General features: G+C 45.5%; 2 protein-coding genes across 12 annotated transcripts in view; one reads left to right on the plus strand and one right to left on the minus strand.

Moving 5' to 3' along the window:
• Window positions 1-18,326, minus strand: part of ZSCAN32 (zinc finger and SCAN domain containing 32) — a 107,217-nt gene continuing 88,891 nt past the window's right edge. The window contains 1 exon segment of the mRNA XM_072837683.1: window positions 1-3,522. The gene's annotated coding sequence lies outside the window, so the exon portion shown is untranslated.
• On the plus strand, window positions 5,739-18,047 carry LOC140638342 (zinc finger protein 75D-like). 11 transcript variants are annotated; one of them, XM_072835486.1, is made up of 9 exons: window positions 5,739-5,862; window positions 7,165-7,691; window positions 9,010-9,175; window positions 9,835-9,926; window positions 10,201-10,327; window positions 12,174-12,328; window positions 12,535-12,661; window positions 14,312-14,422; window positions 14,790-18,047. In XM_072835486.1, exons 2-9 carry the CDS (start codon window positions 7,284-7,286, stop codon window positions 15,467-15,469), a joined length of 1,866 nt encoding a protein of 621 aa, XP_072691587.1. In that variant the 5' UTR covers window positions 5,739-5,862; window positions 7,165-7,283; the 3' UTR covers window positions 15,470-18,047. The 11 variants fall into 11 exon arrangements, with proteins under 11 accessions (XP_072691587.1, XP_072691589.1, XP_072691590.1 ...); XM_072835488.1 differs by having other exon boundaries at window positions 12,174-12,265; XM_072835489.1 differs by having other exon boundaries at window positions 12,174-12,265; window positions 12,577-12,661.

Below are 18,326 nucleotides of genomic sequence, written 5' to 3' on the forward strand. Positions count from 1 at the left end.
TTAAGATAATAAGATATAAAAATTTTTATTTACAGTGTAATCTGTGTACTTTTTAAATACATAAAATACACCAAAATGCTAAACTATCCTTGGTGGACAGAAGTTGGGGGGTACTTTTCATCATTTTAATATGTATCTTCTATAATCACCATGTCACTTGCACAGTAAGGGGGGAGAACACTAAGCGGTACAGATTTAAGAAAGCAGAGCATGTCACACCATTAAACTGAAAACCAACCAAATCTATTCTTTTTATTTTATATATCAGCATATGGCTTCCTTGTTAATGGCCTGAATAAAATAAAATGTAATGCTCTTCCCACATCCATTACACCTAAGATAATCTGGGACAATAACTCTTCATTATTCAGATCTTTGTCTATAATAGAAACAAAAATGGATTAATGAATGTTTTTATACTTTAAAGAAAAAATATTTTAAAATTTTATGTCTTATAAACAATATATAAGTGGGCAGTGCTATGCAAAGTGAATTAAGTTGATAAAAACCATGACAATTCACAACAGGTCTGCATCATACAACTATACAAATCTTTAAACACAAGATCTAATTACTAGAAGTTGAAGGCATATTGAAGGAATCCTTGACAATACAAGGCCTGGGTTTCAAAAAACTACCAATTCTAGAATGGATTCTATTCTGGAACTGTTTTTTTATTATTTCTTGTTGCATCTCTTTCAGTGTGAAATGGAACCTTTGAAACTCAGGTGTGGCATCAACGAAGTCAAGTAGGTAGTCCAACCTCTCTCTTACAGCAGATAATTGAAATTCAGCAGTTTGTTCTTCATCTCCTCCTCCTTTCTGAATAACTTCCTTTGTAATTCCACTTTTTGGCTTTGGGGAGCTACCCTTTTCTTCATCATCCCCATTAATCCACACCCTGTCATCGGCCAATGTGTTTTCCAACTCCCCACATTTCTCAAGGATTTCTCTATAATCTCCATCTTCTAAGCCCTGAAGATCATATTCAGGTTCCTTTTTGTAAAGAAGATTTCCCCATGCATTTGCTATGGTTATTTGTTTTACTTCATCCCAACTCTTTGCCCAGTTAAAAACTGCACTTTTTATGTTGTAGATTTTAATCTTGGAAACTCCTTTTTCTCCTCTATCTTGCTCATCATCACTTTCTTCAAAAATTACAAGACTCTCTTCAAGTTGCTTCCACCTATAAAGTCGTTTGCAGCTCAAGATCACGCCTTGATGCATTGGTTGAATCAAGGTTGAAGTATTATGGGGAAAGAACATGCATTTTATCCGCCCATCCTCACTGCTTAGTGATTCGGTGGAGGGGTGAACTGGAGAACTGTCCAGAAGTAACATGGCCCTGACATCCTCTTCGTGGAATCCTAAAACATTAAGTTGAAAATGCCTGACCTCAGGAACAAAGTTTTGAAAGAACCATTCTGAAAACAATTCTCTGGTGAACCAAACATCCTTACTAGGTTTATATATCACAGGTAATGTACTTGTGTCCTCTTTCACACTTTTGGGCAGCTTTGATTTTCCAATAACGATTGACTTTAATTTATGAGTTCCATCTGCATTTGCACATAAAAGAGCAGACAACCGTTCTTTGTTTATTTTCCTCCCAGGCAGGCAGATCTCTTTCCTGCTTGCCTGAATGTTTTCTGGCATTGACTTCCAAAAGAGGTCAGTTTCATCCCCACTGTACAGCTGAGCTACACTCAGCTTCTCCTCTTTGATAAGCATGTATAGATTTTGTCGAAATGGCTCAACATTTTCTGAAGCCGAACTTAGGGCTTGTTCCCCACATACTTTTTGATTCCCAATCGCATGCCTATTTCGAAATCTAAAAAGCCAACCAGTGCTAGCTTTAAAGTCTGTTCGCCCAAAACACTGTGCGAATCTCTCTGCAGCAGCTTGAAGCTCCACACCTCTAACAGGGATGCCAGCTGAGCGTTTCTGTTGGTACCACATGTAGACTGCATCATCCACATCACTATATTTGGCTCCTGTTGTTCTCTTTCTCTTCTCAGCCCCTACTAATGGCATGTCCTGCTTCAGTACAAAGTCCAAAATCAATTTCTTATTCTTTTTGATGTCATAAAATGTTGATTTACTGATTCTAAATTCATCCATTACACTTTTAAGAGATCGTCCAGCTTCAATCCTGCTGAGAACCTTCATCTTCTCCTCCAAATTCAATGTTGTATATTTCCCTCTCTTATTCATACTGAATTTGGTTTCAAACAACCAACAGGAGAAGAAAAGGGAAAAGCCTTGCCGGATTGGAAAAAAAAATAAAAGCAAAACAAAAAGACTAGCTTAAAGACCCCAAAGGCACCAGGATTTGTACGGAAGGAGGGGGAGTGGGCCAAAAGGGATAAAGGCTCATGTTGGAAGTGCTAGCCTAGAGATGAAGATCTTAAGAACTCAGAGAACCACCACTATCAAAGCGCTACCTAGCTGTCACTCCTGCAAGATATGGACAGTCTGTTTTCAGAACCCCATTCTCCTCTTTCTTGACACATACAGCAGCACCAGTCAGGAATAATGGGAATACCTGCATACTCTCCCTAACTCAACAGAGAAAGAGACAGCAGGAGAGAGGCAAGATATGTCCACAAGAACAAACCCAAGTGAGATAAGTCTACGTGCAAAATACTGCTTGAGAAGGGAGTATAAAAGCCTCAAGGGCATAGGCAGAGTAATCTTGTGTAGCAGAGATGCAGTGTGGTTTCTCCCCTTCCAAAAGGACCTGATTTTACATCACTGCCACAAAGAAAAAAAAAAATGGTGATCATGGTGCTCTGTAAGCAGTGTTCACTGGGTGGCAGTCCATCCACTTGGATGAAGATTCTAAGCTATCCTGACATTGCAATGTCCTGACAGCTGGCATTCCAGAACAGCTGTAGAGTATCTTTAGGTGAACAAGAAAGTTAGTAGGTACTATTGTTCATGTGAAGAAATCTAACATGTATTACATTCAATATAGCATCCTCAAAGACTGAGCTTCAACTTATGTTTACCAGGGTAAAATGTAAGTATGTAAAAATTTCCTGGTGGCACTTTTCCACTCTCAGAGCATCTTCCTTGTGTATATCTGGTATATTCTTAAGAGTCGAATATTTTTCACTGAAGCTTTTCCATATTTTGGAGTTACCAAGTTTCAGAATCCTGGCCCAAAAGTTTTAAAAACATTTTACCATATTTAAAAATACTTTTAAAGATTTGATCTTTCATCTGTCGTTCTAAATTTACATTAGGATGTTAAATAGCAGATTTTTAAAATTTGTGACTTTATTCAATTTCTCTCCACTGTAGATTTTCCTTAATTTGAAACAATACTCACTTTTTCTCCCGCTTGAAGAAATTTAAAAGGTTTCTCTACTGGTGTTTCTGATATTCCTCAGTTATTCCTTGCAGGTCCTCCTGGATGCCCAGTGCCATTCCATGTCCTAGATTAATTTCATAGTTTTCATTCGAGACACACAACTCATGAGAAGTAACAAAAACCGCAACTTTTATCCATTTCAGGTGCTACGAAGAAAGAAAAGTATGTCAGAGAAATGAGGAAAATGATTGTTATTATCTTATCTTTCCTCACCTATACTGCAGAGCCTGATTAGCTTTCATTCATTACTCACTACAAAGAATTATTACAAGGTTCTCATCTGGAAACCCAGAAGAGTCCAGGCTGCTAATTTTCCCCCCATATCTATTGCTAGAAATGCCTACTGTCTTGTGGAGCACTGAGAGAGTCATGAAAGACTATGATCCTGAGGAGGGTGTGGAGCAAATGCAGACTAAGATCTAGCAACCTTCTGAAAGGCAGCTATCACTGAGGGAATTAGTCAGTGATGACTATATAAATGGAAAAAGCAAAAAGAGAGAATTGGTTATCTATAACAGCAGCATTACTAACTCCAGCCTGCCACGCAGCAAAACCATTCGGCCCGCTATGGCAGCTGCACGGTGTCTCGGAATCAAGCGCAAGTCTTTTCTCTCACCGCTTCCCAGCTGTACACTGAGCATTTTTCAAGCAGTGCCTGGGCGGGGAACAAGATTTCAAAAGGAAAGGCTGGGGCCACGTTGGTGGGCTCCACAGCAAGGGGAAGCAACTCTGGCACAGACTTCAAACTACAAAAATCATTACCGACCCTCATTCACTATCCCCCAGTTTATACCTTATTTCTTCTTGCTTTCTCAGGGTCTCTTAGTTTTTCTCCCCCAACATCCTCCACCCCCATGTTATGAATCAGGCCCACCAGTGGCATGCAAGGCCACGGCTGCAGACTTCATTTATTCACTTTAGGAAGTTCCAATTACATGCTCAGCCTTGGGTCTGATGGTGAGGATCTCCATGCTACGAGCACTACTGTCCACTGGTTCTCGAAGCCTGGAAAGAAGCGCTGCCTTTGAACAAACTAACTCTCAACCTGACTCAGATTCCCAGGAAATGAACCTGCTCTGAAACCTACTCCACTGACCTAGGCAGATGCCTATTCTTACCTCCTGTGTTTAATTCTTTGCTCTTGCTCCGAAAGGATCAGAGAAGCACAAAGGATTCCAAAGTAAGGGGATCCCTGGGTGGCTCAGCGGTTTAGCGCCTGCCTTTGGCCCAGTGTGCCATCCTGGAGTCCCGGGATCAGGCTCCCGGCATGGGGCCTGCTTCTCCCTCTGCCTCTCTCCCTCTCTGTCTCTCGCTATGTCTACCATGAATAAATAAATAAATCTTAAAAAACAAACAAAAAGGTAATATGCGGCCGGGTACTGGCCTCCCATTTTCATTCCCACCTTTACCTTCCTTCCGGATCAACTGCCCCAGAAAGATGGTCCCTCAAACAGCCTCCAGTGATGCTCCAGGTTTAGTCTAGGAAATGCAGTCTCTTCGCTGCCCCGCGGCGCCCCCGTGAGAGGTCTACAAGAACTTCTTTTCTAACCTGAGGCCTTCCCCCCAACACTAGCGGGATCGCACCTAGTGAGAACGTATGGCGGGTGTGCTCACACCGCAGTCTTCTCCAGCTCTCCGTCCGCGTGCGCCGGACCCCACTCCCTGGGGGGACCTTTGCCATTTCCCAAGGAAAAACCCCCTTTCCCTTCCTTCGGCTCGCGCGGCGCTCGGCTTCGGGCTCGCGTCCTCCTGGCCCGTGTGACCACGGAGGGTCGCCGAAACGCCGCGCCCTCCGGCCGGAGCCCCTGCGGCGAAGGCACTGCCCGTGCGCTCTAGCCCTGGCCGCCCGCGGGCCACCCGACAAGCAGCCCGCCGCGTGGCAACGGCTGACGCTGGGAGGCCTGGGCACCCGAGATGCCCGGAGCCTGAGAAGCGGGGCGCACGAGCTCTGGCAGAGGCCGCGGGGACGCCCACGGGCGGGGTGCCGGGTTCCGGGAGCATGCCTCACGGCCGGAACCTACCTCACCGGGCCCCCGGGATGGCTGCGAGGGGCGCGCGGCCCTGAGGAGGGCCAAGCAAGGCCTCGGAGCCGCCTGACCGCGACGAGAGCTCGGGCAAGGCCCAGGGCCCCGAGCGCGGCGGCGGCCACGCTCCCGGCGGGGCTCGGGGCACCAGGCGCCGCCGGCCGCCCGAGGGCCACGCAGGCACCAGCCGGCCGCGCCGCCCCCCGCCCCCAGGCCGCGGCGGGCCGGGCGCTCGGGGGCACTAGTTCTTCCCGGCCGCCAGGGCGGCACCGGGCGGAAGGCCGCTCCCCCGGGCGAGGCGGCGGCCCGCGGCGGCGCGGCTGCTCGGAGCCCCTCCCCGGAAGGGCGTCAGGGCGCTTCCGGCCCGAGCGCCGCGTCGGATGGGCCCCGGGGCGCCGCGGGCCTGGGGGCCGGTGCTGAGGCCGGGCTCGGAGCGCGCCGGGCGGAGGCGGCGGCCTGCAGGTGAGCCGGCGGCAGGGGGAGCGGCGGCGCCCGGAGCTGCCGAGGGGCCCCGGCCGCCGCCATTGTCCGTGGGCGGTGGCGCCGCTGGGCCGGGCGGGCGCAGCCTGGTGGCGGGACGGGCCCGGGAGCCCCGCCGTCAGGCTCCGAGGCCGCGCCGCCGTCCCGCCTCGCTGGCCGCCGTGGCCGGCCCGGGCCTGTGCTGGGGCCCGCTGAGCCGCGGGGCAGCCGGGCCGGCCGCCTGGGAGCCCCGTGGGAAGCGGGGCGCCGGGACTTTGCTCAGCCTTGCCTGGAGGTCCAAGTGACCGTGGAGGAAAGGGAAGGTGGGCGGACGGCGCCCCACGCCAGCGACTCTCCTCTCCTCCCTTGCGCCTTGGCCTTTGGAGAAGCGTTTTGTAAGCAAAGGAAAGGTCAGCGGTGGTTTTTCTGGTTCAAGTCAAGAGAGCTTTAAACGCAGGAACCGATCCGTGCCCGGCGCCCTCTGTGCTGCTCGCAGGGAAGCGTCCCCGAGGAGTGTTGAGCTCTAGCTCCGTGGCCCCTGGCTGCGCGCTGAGATAGGACTGCTTTTCCCTGATTGCTTTCCTTCTCTGCTCTCACTTTTGGGTCCCAGCTCTCCTGCCCCTATCGGTCAGTGGGAAGGAGAATCTGGAACGTTCCACGCACCGAGGGCTTCCGTCTTCACAAGAGGATGAAGGGTCCGAGAAGTTGGACTCCCTTGCTAGAGACAGAAGACTGGGCTGACACGTTAAAATTTAAGAGGAACTCAGAATGTTCCCCTGATCCTCCCTGGGCTTGGGGAAGCTGGGATAGGACGCCCGACGAGGAGGTGTTTGCATAACCCCCAAGCTCTGTGCAGCCGGAGGGGTCAATGTTCTCACTGTCTAACCTTTCCTGAATCGTTACCATATTTACCAAGGCCAAGTCCTCAGTGGGCGTTTGTCTATAGTGAACTGTGCCTTATTTCAAGTGGCGAATAGCAGAGAGAAAGGGGCTGGCGGTGGATTCTTTAAAAGGAAAGCAAGGCAGGATTTTTCTCTTCATTTTTCTCCCATTGTGACTAGTGGGTATCCAAGCTCATGTGAAGGATCCCTGGGTGGTTCAGTGGTTTGGCACCTGCCTTTGCCCCAGGTCGTGATCTTGGAGACCCAGATCAAGTCTCAGGTGGGGCTGCCTGCATGCAGCCTGCTTGTCTCTCTGTGTCTCTGCCTCTCACTGTGTTTCTCATGAATAAATAAATAAAATCTTAAAAAAAAAAAAAAGTTCATGTGACTTTCTTACTGATGTGCACTTTTTTTCTGCTCTTAGTGTTTTAGGAAGAAGATCCTTTTATTGATTTTGTTCCAGAGCTGACTGGGCATTGTATGCCAAAGGTGGTCCTGCTGGGGTGTCCAACACAAGAGTAAAACTATTCCTGCAGCTGAATAATGATGGTAGATCTGAAGGTGGCTGACTGTTTGAACCCTCAGATCAAGGCTCTGTGGGAAAACAAGGGGCCTGTGATAGAGAGTTCCAGTCACAGCAAGAACTATATCGCACAAACGGACAGTCTCAGTCCTGAAAGCTGTCGCCAGCACTTCCGGAACTTCTGCTATCAGGAAGAAGTGGGACCCCGTGAAATTGTTGGACAACTTCAGAAATTATGCCGTCAGTGGCTGAGGCCAGAGATCCACTCAAAAGAGCAGATTTTGGAACTGCTTGTGCTAGAACAATTTGTGACCATTCTACCCAGTGACACCCAAAGCCGGATAAGGAAGGACCATCTACAGAGCATTGAGGAGGCTGTGGTCCTGGTAGAACACTTGCAGAGGGAATCTTGTCAAACGAGGAATGGGGTGAGAAGAAAGATTCCTGATTCATGCATTCAAATAAGATGAAAGTGGATATGGGTGTGGGTATTTAATTGAGAAATAAGGTGAATTGGGTCACTCTTCTGTTGTAGGACATCTAAGGCAGGACCAGAAACCAAAAACCCACAGCAGTAATCCACAGGTTTCACAGATCCTTGGCAGATACTTCCTGGCCTTCGAGAAGAATTGCTTTTGTGCTCTTTAGAGCCAGAGTTCATCAAGAGTAGTAAGTCTAGTTTGGCTTGTCCAAGGACATGGGTTTTGGGCTCCAAATGAATAAAAGATAGTAAGGAGCTGGAGAGGAAGAGGACTTGGAAAAGGGTGAACACTTAAAATGAAAGTTGAGTGGAGATAGTAAGGAGAAGGAAAACCCAAATAATTGGAGAAGAATGCAAAGGGAGAGAAAATTAGGCAGAAGAAAGGGAAACATTTGAAAATTCTAGCAGAGTAGCTGAAAAAAGAAATACGTTGAGGGATAGTGTCCTCTGACTCATAGGAGAGAGGCTCCACAGTGCTCTCGATGGTCCTTGGATCTGCTGGGTAATGGGGAACATGTCCCTAGCCAGGTGGCAGAACAGTAACTGGCTTCAGGCCTACTGGGGGGAATAAAGGGCAGGCATATGTTTAAGGCCAAAATCATTCAGAGGTTGGCTGGGGCCAAATCTTCTTTCATTTCATCCCTGTTCTGTGAAAACCTTGCCTGGGTATGGGGATAATCTGGTGGAGGAGACCACTTCCTTTGTCAATTTTTTAATCTTTTGAGAAAATGAGAAGACAGAAAAACACTAAAGAGGGATTTTTTTTTTTTTTTTAAATTCATGAGAGACACAGAGAGAGAGAGAGAGAGGCAGAGAAAGAAGCAGGCTCCATGCAGGGAGCCCGATGTGGAATTTGATCCTGGGTCTCCAGGATCATACCCTGGGCCCAAGGCAGGTGCTGAACTGCTGAGCCACCCGGGCTGCCCACTAAAGAGGGATCTAAGCCAAGAGAAAGCCTGTCAACCTAGTATGAGAACAGGTGGCCTATTGTAGCCCTGTTAGTGATCTAAGCTGGTCTATATGCATATGGGTGGGGCCTGCTGTGTCAGAGGCCTAGCAATAGCCACATTTTCCCCCCTTGTATCCTAATATTGCAACATTCTGGGTAGCTCTCTGTAGAAAATTGGCCGAATTTAAGCCTTTTGTCATTTCCTTTAGTGTCACACACTTTCCATCATCTGGACTATTCACTTTTTCTTCCTTTTACAATCAACCCCGAAACTAAAAGTAATTTTTGTGGTAACAAAAATGGGGATTATTTCTAGGTTGCTGTCCAAGAGCTGAGAAAGGAGGCAGTGCTCTTGGGAGAAACAGCAGAATCCCAACCAGTGGGCATGGCCCAGGATGAAGAATTCTGGAATACATACCAGGGTCTGCAAGAACAGCTGAGCAGGGATATTCATAAAGAAACTGAGCCTGTATGTGAGAGGGGTAAGGCACATTATGATAATTCCCTTCTTTTGGGAGCTATTAGAGGAATTTGGTCAGCCAGAACATTGTGAGGATTTTCTGTGTCCCCAGCTAAGTGGATGGGCAAACAGGCATGTTAGCAGTTATGATGTCCTCGAGGTTGTGGTAGAGCCCAGCTGTGGGTAAGCTGTGAGTTGGCCTAGGGTACAGAAATATCCAACCTACAGAACCTGGGTAATAACCCCATGAACTCTGTTCGTTACAAAGCAGAGTGGAATGTGAACACACTTTTGTACCAGGAGAAAAATAATAAATGATTAAAAAAAAACAAAAACAAAACTACATCATCTCATCGTACACTGGATATCCTGAGTACTTCATTTTTGAATATGTTGAATTTTTGCCTTAGAACAATTCACATTATGAGAGGAAGATAAAAGGTTTTTCTTTCATTTACTCATAAAAACTGGGGAACCTATTATAATGACTGGGAACCTATTATAATGACTGGTAGATACATGGCTCTTTTGTATGATGACAAGACCACTTCAGGGAATCACACACTCTTGCAAGGATGTCCCCACTCTACCCAAAGAATTGGGATCATCTATATTTTAGAAATGAGCTAAGGATGTTTATAGATAAGTGAGAGATTTCCTCTGGCTCTTTTCCACCCACAGTTGTGCCGGCTCACCAGATCCTAGCATTTCCTGTGCAGACAAATGCCACAGACCGGACAGTGGCACCCAAGCTCATCTTACCTGAGTCCCAGGTGAGCTGTGCAATCCAGCTATTGAGAGCTGCCTTCCTCTGCTGCCTAGGACCCACTCTGCCCAGCTCGCAGGCATATTAACCCCATTGTACTCCCTGGGAAACTGGGCACCTCCTAGGTTGTTGATGATCCCTTACTTTTTTCATTTTTGCCTTCTTAAAGAAAAAAAAAAAGTGCTATTAATTCCTTGAGTGCCCAGGGTCTACCGTGGACCAGATGGCAGGGCTGCTTCTGTAGTGGCAAGTACTGAGCTGAAGCCCATTGTCTTCTTTAGAGCTTGTTGACATTTGAAGAAGTGGCCATGTATTTTTCCCAGGAAGAATGGGAGTTACTGGATCCCACTCAGAAGGCCCTCTACAATGATGTAATGCGAGAAAACTATGAGACTGTCATCTCTCTAGGTAAAGAATCTCCCTCTCCAATCGGGTAGAAGTTGAGTAATCTGTCATGTTCTCTGCTTCCTGGGAATGTATTTCTCTGAGAAACTGTGTTCTAGTAACTGGTTCTCAACTAGCTGGTGTGTGGACAGAGGAAAGGTGTATCCAGATCACCTGGGGAGCTTTTTCCAAGTGCATATGCTCATTCTTTACCCTAAAATTCTTGATCTCTCCCTTCCCTTCCTTTAAATCTCTTCTTTTGCCTTTTCCGTCTCCATAAAGAGTAGCACCACTCACCAAATATCTTAGGCCAGAAAACTTGTGATCATTCTTTACTCTGATCTTGCTCTTCTTCCCCACTCCTAATCTTCCTCGTGGCTCCACATTCACAGTATACCCTGAATCTAACCATGTCTCATCCTCTTGAATTGTTATCTTGGTCTAATCCAGGGGAGTGTGTAACCAGGCTCACCTCAGTACTTTCTAACTGGTGCTTGCTGGCACCATTCTTAGCCTTCCACAATGTACTTTTCATGCAACAGCCAAGGTTTTTAAAAACTCTGATGGATTTTGATGTCACCCTTTTAAAAATCTTATAATGACTTCTCACTCTTTCAAGTAAAATCTAAATTCCTCACCAAAGTACCCAGGAGCTCCAAGATCTGGCCTCTAAGCATCTACCACTTGTACCTTTCCTCTTTATCCATACTAATACTGCTGTTTCTTGAACTCACCAAGTTAATTTCTACTTGCCCATTTCTATTCCTTGGCACAGTGGACAGAGTTCTGCAATTTTAAACACTTCTTAATTTTGCCCAGCTGAATATTTCATGATGCATAAGGAAAAAAAATCCTTTTATTGCTTTCATTCATGAAACCAAAGAAAGTCAACTGGGGAACCTGTTGTAGAGATTTTTTTTAAGATTTATTTATTTATTTATGATAGAGATAGAGACACAGAGAGAGAGGCAGAGACACAGGAGGAGGGAGAAGCAGTCCCCATGCTGGGAGCCCAATGTGGGACTCGATCCCGGGACTCCAGGATCGCGCCCTGGGCCAAAGGCAAGCGCTAAACTGCTGAGCCCCCCAGGGATCCCCATGTAGGGGTTAATAGATACTCAATTCTTTTTTTTTAAATAATAAATTTATTATTTTTGGTGTTCAATTTGCCAACATAGAGAGTAACACCCAGTGCTCATCCCGTCAAGTGCCCCCCTCAGTGCCTGTCACCCAGTCACCCCCACCCTCCTCCCCTTCCACCACCCCTAGTTCGTTTCCCAGAGTTAGCAGTCTTTATGTTCTATCTCCCTTTCTGATATTTCCCACACATTTCTTCTCCCTTCCCTTCTATTCCCTTTCACTATCATTTATATTCCCCAAATGAATGAGAACATACAATGTTTGTCCTTCTCCGATTGACTTATTTCACTCAGCATAATACCCTCTAGTTCCATCCACATTGAAGCAAATGGTGGGTATTTGTCATTTCTAATGGCTGAAGAATATTCCATTGTATACATAAACCACATCTTCTTTATCCATTCATCTTTCGATGGACACCGAGGCTCCTTCCACAGTTTGGCTATTGTGGACATTGCTGCTAGAAACATCGGGGTGCAGGTGTCCCGGCGTTTCATTGTATCTGTATCTTTGGGGTAAATCCCCAACAGTGCAATTGCTGTGTCGTACGCAGGGCCTGGTCTGAAGGTGGTGCTAAACCTCTGAGCCACCCAGGCTGCCCAGATGTAATAGTTTTAAAAGTATTCCATTTCGGCTGAAAGAATCAGGATTATCTGTACTTTAGAAATAACCTAAAGATGTTCATAATCAGTAGCAAGAGAAATTTCCTCTGGCTCTTTTCCACCCACAGCTGTGCCTGTTCACAAGATCCTAGCCTTTCCTGAGCAGATAATCACCAAAGAATCGACAGTGGCACCTGAGCTCATCTTGCCTGAGTCCCAGGTGAGCTGTGTGATCCAGCTATTGAGGGCTCCCTTGCTGCCCAGGACCCACATTGTTGTGCAGGTGCTCACATGTGCCAATATTCTCTAGAAACTAGGCATCTCCTACTCTGCTGCTGATCCTTTTGCCTCCTTCTTTTCTCCCTTTTCACTTAAAAAATTATTTGCTGTTAATTCATTCAGCCTTGCCTACCATGTAGTTCATGGGCCAGAAAGTAGGGCTGCTTCTGTAGTGGCAAGTACAGAGCTGAAGTCCATTGTCTTCTTTAGAGCTTGTTGACATTTGAAGAAGTGGCCATGTATTTTTCCCAGGAAGAATGGGAGTTACTGGATCCCACTCAGAAGGCCCTCTACAATGATGTAATGCGAGAAAACTATGAGACTGTCATCTCTCTAGGTAAAGAATCTCCCTCTCCCATTGGGTAGAAGTTGAGTAATCTGTCATGTTCTCTGCTTCCTGGGAATGTATTCATCTGAGAGGCTTTGTTCCAATAACTGGTTGTTTCTGAACTAGATGGTCTGTAGACAGGGGTAGGGTATATGCAGATCACCTGGGGACCTTTGGGGAGATGCACCCTCCAGATGCTATGTAGATTCCTTTTTTTGTTTTGTAGATTCTTGATTTATTTTTTCTCCTCTCCCAAATCTGTCCTCATATCTCTCACTTCTCAGTAAAGAACGTTTGCCCGGGAACTAAGAGGAAGGAACATACAGTCATCCTTGACTGTGATCTTGCCGTCATAATCCATTTTAATGCATCCCTGTCCTTTTGGCTCCACCTCCACAGTGTAGCCTGAGTGCAGCCATGTCTCATCTCCTTGTGCTGTTAGCATCCTGGCTTAAGCCAGCAGCCTGTCTAACCAGACTGACCTCAGTACTTTATGACTGGTGCCCCTGCCGCTTGCCTTCCCACACTCCAGAATCTTTAAAAAACCTGATGAAATCATGACATTTCCCATTTCAAACCTTACAATGGCTTCTCATCACATTCAGAATAAAATGCACACCTTATTGAAGTGCTTAGGGTCCTCTAAGATCTGACCCTGTACACCGTGGTGCCCTCATCTGCTGCCACTTGTGCCCTTGCTCAGTCCTCCTGAGCCTCACTGATCTTTTTTTTTCTTGAACTTGCCTTCCTCACTTCTACTTTGATCTTTCCTCTGCCTGGCACACATTTCTGGCCATTGGCAAAAACTCTAGTTTTTACGTTTTTGCTGCATATCAGCTTTTCAAGGAGGTCTTCATACTACCTCATCTAAAATAGCTTCAGAGAAGCAGAATCCTAAATGCTGAGTTATCCTGCTTTAATTTTTTTCAAAATATTCATCACGTGCTGAAAACGTTATTGCTGTTTGGTTGTCTGCTCCCACCAGAAGGTGAGCTCCTGTGAGATCAGGGGCTTGGATTAATCACCGCTATATCATTAGCCCAAAGAGAGTGCCTGGCACATTTTAGCCAATCATTACATATTGACTGAGTGATGAATAGTTCTCCAACTTGACAATGTATATTTAGAAAAGTTTCTCTGATTCTGGTCTGTTTTTTTCCACATGGATAAGAAGCAGTGAGCTGAAGGAGTAGGAGAAATCTTTCCTAGTCCAGTGTGTGCTGCTTAAGGGGCTAAGTAAGAAGTTAACTGTTATCATGAGGGGAATCACTGATGCACATGATACATTAGTAATCCACTGACCTGTACCTTGCTCTGCTAGACTTGGGCTAATCCTAAGGATTAATAGGACTAACTTGTATTCCCTGCAGACTCTGGTGTTTGGTTCCATCTTGTTCAAATATAGGGCAATCTTGGTGGCAGAAGAGGGGCACTGTGGATGGATTCCCATGCACTTTATCTTCTCCATGAATCTGGCTTAGGTTTATTTCTCCATCTCTCCATTGTGTATACAGTATAGTATAAACCCAAAACCAGATGGGAGAGTCTACTTACTCACTGACCACTGTAAACTGTCCTTTGCTGCTTCTGAAATAGTACGGAGTGGGTGGACAGTTGTTGAGTTCCCAGTCCTTGACCTCCATTTTTTCCATTTCACAGCATTATTTGTGCTCCCCAAACCTAAAGTGATCTCCTATCTAGAACAAGGAGAAGAGCCATGGGTTCAAGGGCCCTTGGAGTTCAAGGACAGTCTTGGAGAGCTGCCTACAGGTAAATATTACCATGGGAAGAGGACAAATGTTCTTTGATAGCAACCTTTGCAGGGAATTAGCATTTAAAATTTTGCTTATTGGGGCACCTCAGCGGCTCAGTTGGTTAAATGTCTGCCTCAGCTCAGGTCATGATTCCAGGGTCCTGGGATTGAGCCCCTCATCTGGCTCCCTGCTCAGTGGGGAGCCTGTTCCTCCCTCTCTTCTCTGCTTGTGCTCTCTGTTGCAGTCTCTGTCTCTCTCTCAAATGAATAAAGTCTAAAAAAATAATAAATTCTGCTTATCTGTATTTTCTATGTCAGTAATCATTGAATTTTTCTATTTTGCTCTTCCCTACATTTGGCTGATTATTATGTTTATTCCCATAGGGTTAAAGCTCAAAACTGACACTGAGAACCATCAGCCTGTATGTCTTTCTGACTTAGAAATACAGGCACCAGGAGACATCGTATCAAAAAAGACCAGAGTGAAAGTTCTCCAGAAAATGACAGGCAAGGAAAATCATGGTGATACACACAGGATGGGGAAGTGGCACCGAGATTTTCCCATAAAGAAAAGAAAGAAACTTTCAAGCTGGAAACAAGAGTTGCTAAAACTTATGGATCTTCATAAGAAAGCCCGTGTTGGAGAAAAGCCATTTAAATGCCAGGAATGTGGGAAAAGCTTCAAAGTTAGCTCTGACCTTATTAAACACCAAAGAATTCACACTGAAGAGAAACCATATAAATGTCAACAGTGTGATAAGAGGTTTAGATGGAGTTCTGATCTTAATAAGCACTTAACAACCCACCAAGGAATAAAACCATACAAATGCTCCTGGTGTGGGAAAAGCTTCAGTCAAAATACAAATCTACATACACACCAAAGAACTCACACTGGAGAGAAGCCCTTTACATGTCATGAATGTGGAAAAAAATTCAGTCAGAACTCCCACCTTATTAAACATCGGAGAACCCACACAGGTGAGCAACCATATACTTGTAGCGTGTGCAGGAGAAACTTCAGCAGGAGATCAAGCCTTCTTAGACACCAGAAACTCCACCGCTAAACTGAACAGAAGCTTATCCAGGGCCCTCATTCTGAAGAAATTCACCAAATAGAGGTGACCATGAGGTTTACAAAACAAAATACAAAAGCATGAATAATACTTAATCAGTGAAAAATTTAGTGATACAAATATATTTAACAGAAAGGAATCAAGGTTGACTCTGCCAGGGATTCCTGTAAGTAGTTTTGTACTATTCACATTTTTACACATAACCTTCAGGGAATTCATTAGCAAGAAAGGTGTTGAAAGAAACATTTTTGCAATTCTACCTGGCAAAATCGCCAATACAGCTTTTAATAGCAGAAGCATACATGAATCAATCTTTTGTGACTACAGATGGTAAATACTGTTGGTTTTGCCATGAATTCCCAGCCAGCTTTAAACACATTGATAGAAACATTTGTAGCATGGTCTTCCAAAAGAAAAAGCAATAACCTGCATGTTTAATTGCATACCATTGCCTTCAAGGTACTAGGATTACCTATTTCAAGAGATCTATGACACAAAAATGAATTGTCAAATTTTCCAAGAACCAAATTGGATTTTCATCCTCTCCCATGTAATTGGACACTCTTCCCAAAATTGGACATGATTTGAGTTCCTTGAACATTTTAGCAACTTTAGCTCTTGAATCCTTTTAGCACCATTTTTACTGTGATGAGATGTAATTTACTTCACCACTAGGGAATCTGCCAGATAAAATACTAATGCACTATCTTATACCTCATTGGTAGTGTTTGAAAAAGATAAACATCTCTAATGAGATCATATGAAAACGGGTTGGAATGTTTAGCCATGGATTATGTATTACGTGTAAAGAAATTTCTGCAGTAAAAGAAAGTAGACCTTATAATCTCAGTATGATAAAACATAGAGCACTTTTTTTTGGCCTAAAAGAAAATTAACAGGAGTTCAGGATGAGCTCATGATTTTATTTGCTTTTTCATTTGGCTTTCGTTTGTCTTTAAGAAAAAGGACAGGGGCACCTGCAGGGCTTACTTGATTAAGTACCTTTAGCTCAGGTCAATGATCTCAGTTCCTGGGATCCAGCCGAGAATCTGGCTCCTTGCTCAGTAAGGAATCTGCTTTTCCCTTATCCTCTCCTGCCTCTCCCCACCATTCGTGCACCCACACGTGCTCACGTCTCAAATTAAAAAGCACACACACAAACACACAAGGATAGCGTTATGCTTAGGAACTGCAGTGTGTGCTGCCTGTATGATACGGTTTACTGGGTGTGGCAGGAGATTGGGTTCCCAAGAGGAAAGGTTTGGGAAGTGATGCTGAGTGGTAGGCAAAGATGAGTGAATCTGCATTCATATTGTCTTTCACTGTAAACCATTACTAGGCAGGCAGAGTCCATCTGTCTCTTTACACAGCGTTTAACAAGAGCCTTAATTGGCAACTAATAGATGGCTGAATATCTCTATGGGCTGTGGATCGTCTTAGGACTCCTGTCTACAACAGTGACTCAGCATGTGTTCCTATTGGAGGTTTTAGGTGGTGTCAGGAAGGGGGTTAAATGATCTCTTCCAAATGCCTTATGAAAGATGAAGTTAAGGCTCAGATACAAGGACTTCTTCAAGATGGTAGGCAGTGAGTCGGCTGTCCCTTAGCTGCATCAGTGAGCCCTGAAAGCACGATTAACAGGATGTGTACGTTACCCCTGCAGGGCACTGGATGACATTGTGTTGTATCTGTTTCTAACTATAGAACATTCCTGTGGCTTGATTGGTTGCCAAAACACTGCGGTCTCCATGTTCTCTATTTCAACTCAGGGTTATTCTAGGACAAGAGGAGTTGCTGAAAGAAAAGCACCTCACAGCCTGGCCAGTGGTGGATGCTCAGCCCATGTGCATTTGTTTCCCTTTCCCCTGCTCCCCAGTGATCTGCTGGGCAGACTGCAGTAAGGAAGCAGATGTATTTATGGCACTGTAGGTGGTGATTATGCTCAGTTGATTTAGTCCTTGGCCTCAGTACATCAGTACATTATGGTGTAAGTCACCTGAGCTGGTGCTCTCAGCAGGATTTTATTTTCTTCCCCGGATGAACTACACCAAGTATTAGTTCATAAGCACAGACAACTATGAAGCTCCCTTCTACATAGCCATTGCCCATCGCCCTCATCCTTAGGCTTTGGGTACCCTGTTCTCATCCCAGGATACAGGTGGACATCTTGGTGTTACGTTCAGTCGATTTCATGGGGGCCGCTTGTGTGCCCAGACACTGTTCTAGACTGAGAACATAGTAGTGAGCAAAAGAGCCAAAGATACACCCTCACAGGGCCAGTGTTCTAGTGAAGAGTAAAAGGAGTTGTTATGGTTTTCTCCTCCCAGTTGCAGATGAAGGATACTTGTGGGTAATGGGTTGTGAGCAGAAGCCCCACTTCTGGGCTAAGGCTTTTGTTTGTTGGTGCAGGACTCTGTAGTGTTCTTCCTGCATCAGTCGTGGAAGCCCATATAGAAACAGGGGCCACAAAAAGTCAAAGTCATCTGGGATCCTGAGCCCCCCACCTCCATGGAGAGCACCTGTAATGGACTTTATGGGAATGAGAAATAAACTTCTGTTAAACTACTGAGATGTTGGTGCCGTGTATTTTTGCAGCATACTCTGCCTGCCCAGGCAGAGGTGGCTATTCTACTAGAGTTCTGGAACCTTTTCCGTGGACTTTGCCCTTAGAAGATATTTGCCTCCTAGATGGCCCACTGAGCTCATGTAACACGGATAGGCACGCTGAGGAACTGACAAGACTAGGCAATAGGAAAGGACTGATTTTTTACCTGAGACAAGTCCAGGTTGGTCAGTTTTTCAAGTGCATGGAGCAACCATCTATCTTTCCCTCCCTCTCTGGTTTCAT

Source organism: Canis lupus, chromosome 8, assembly GCF_048164855.1.
Source record: "Canis lupus baileyi chromosome 8, mCanLup2.hap1, whole genome shotgun sequence".
Classification (NCBI taxonomy): Eukaryota; Metazoa; Chordata; class Mammalia; order Carnivora; family Canidae; genus Canis; species Canis lupus.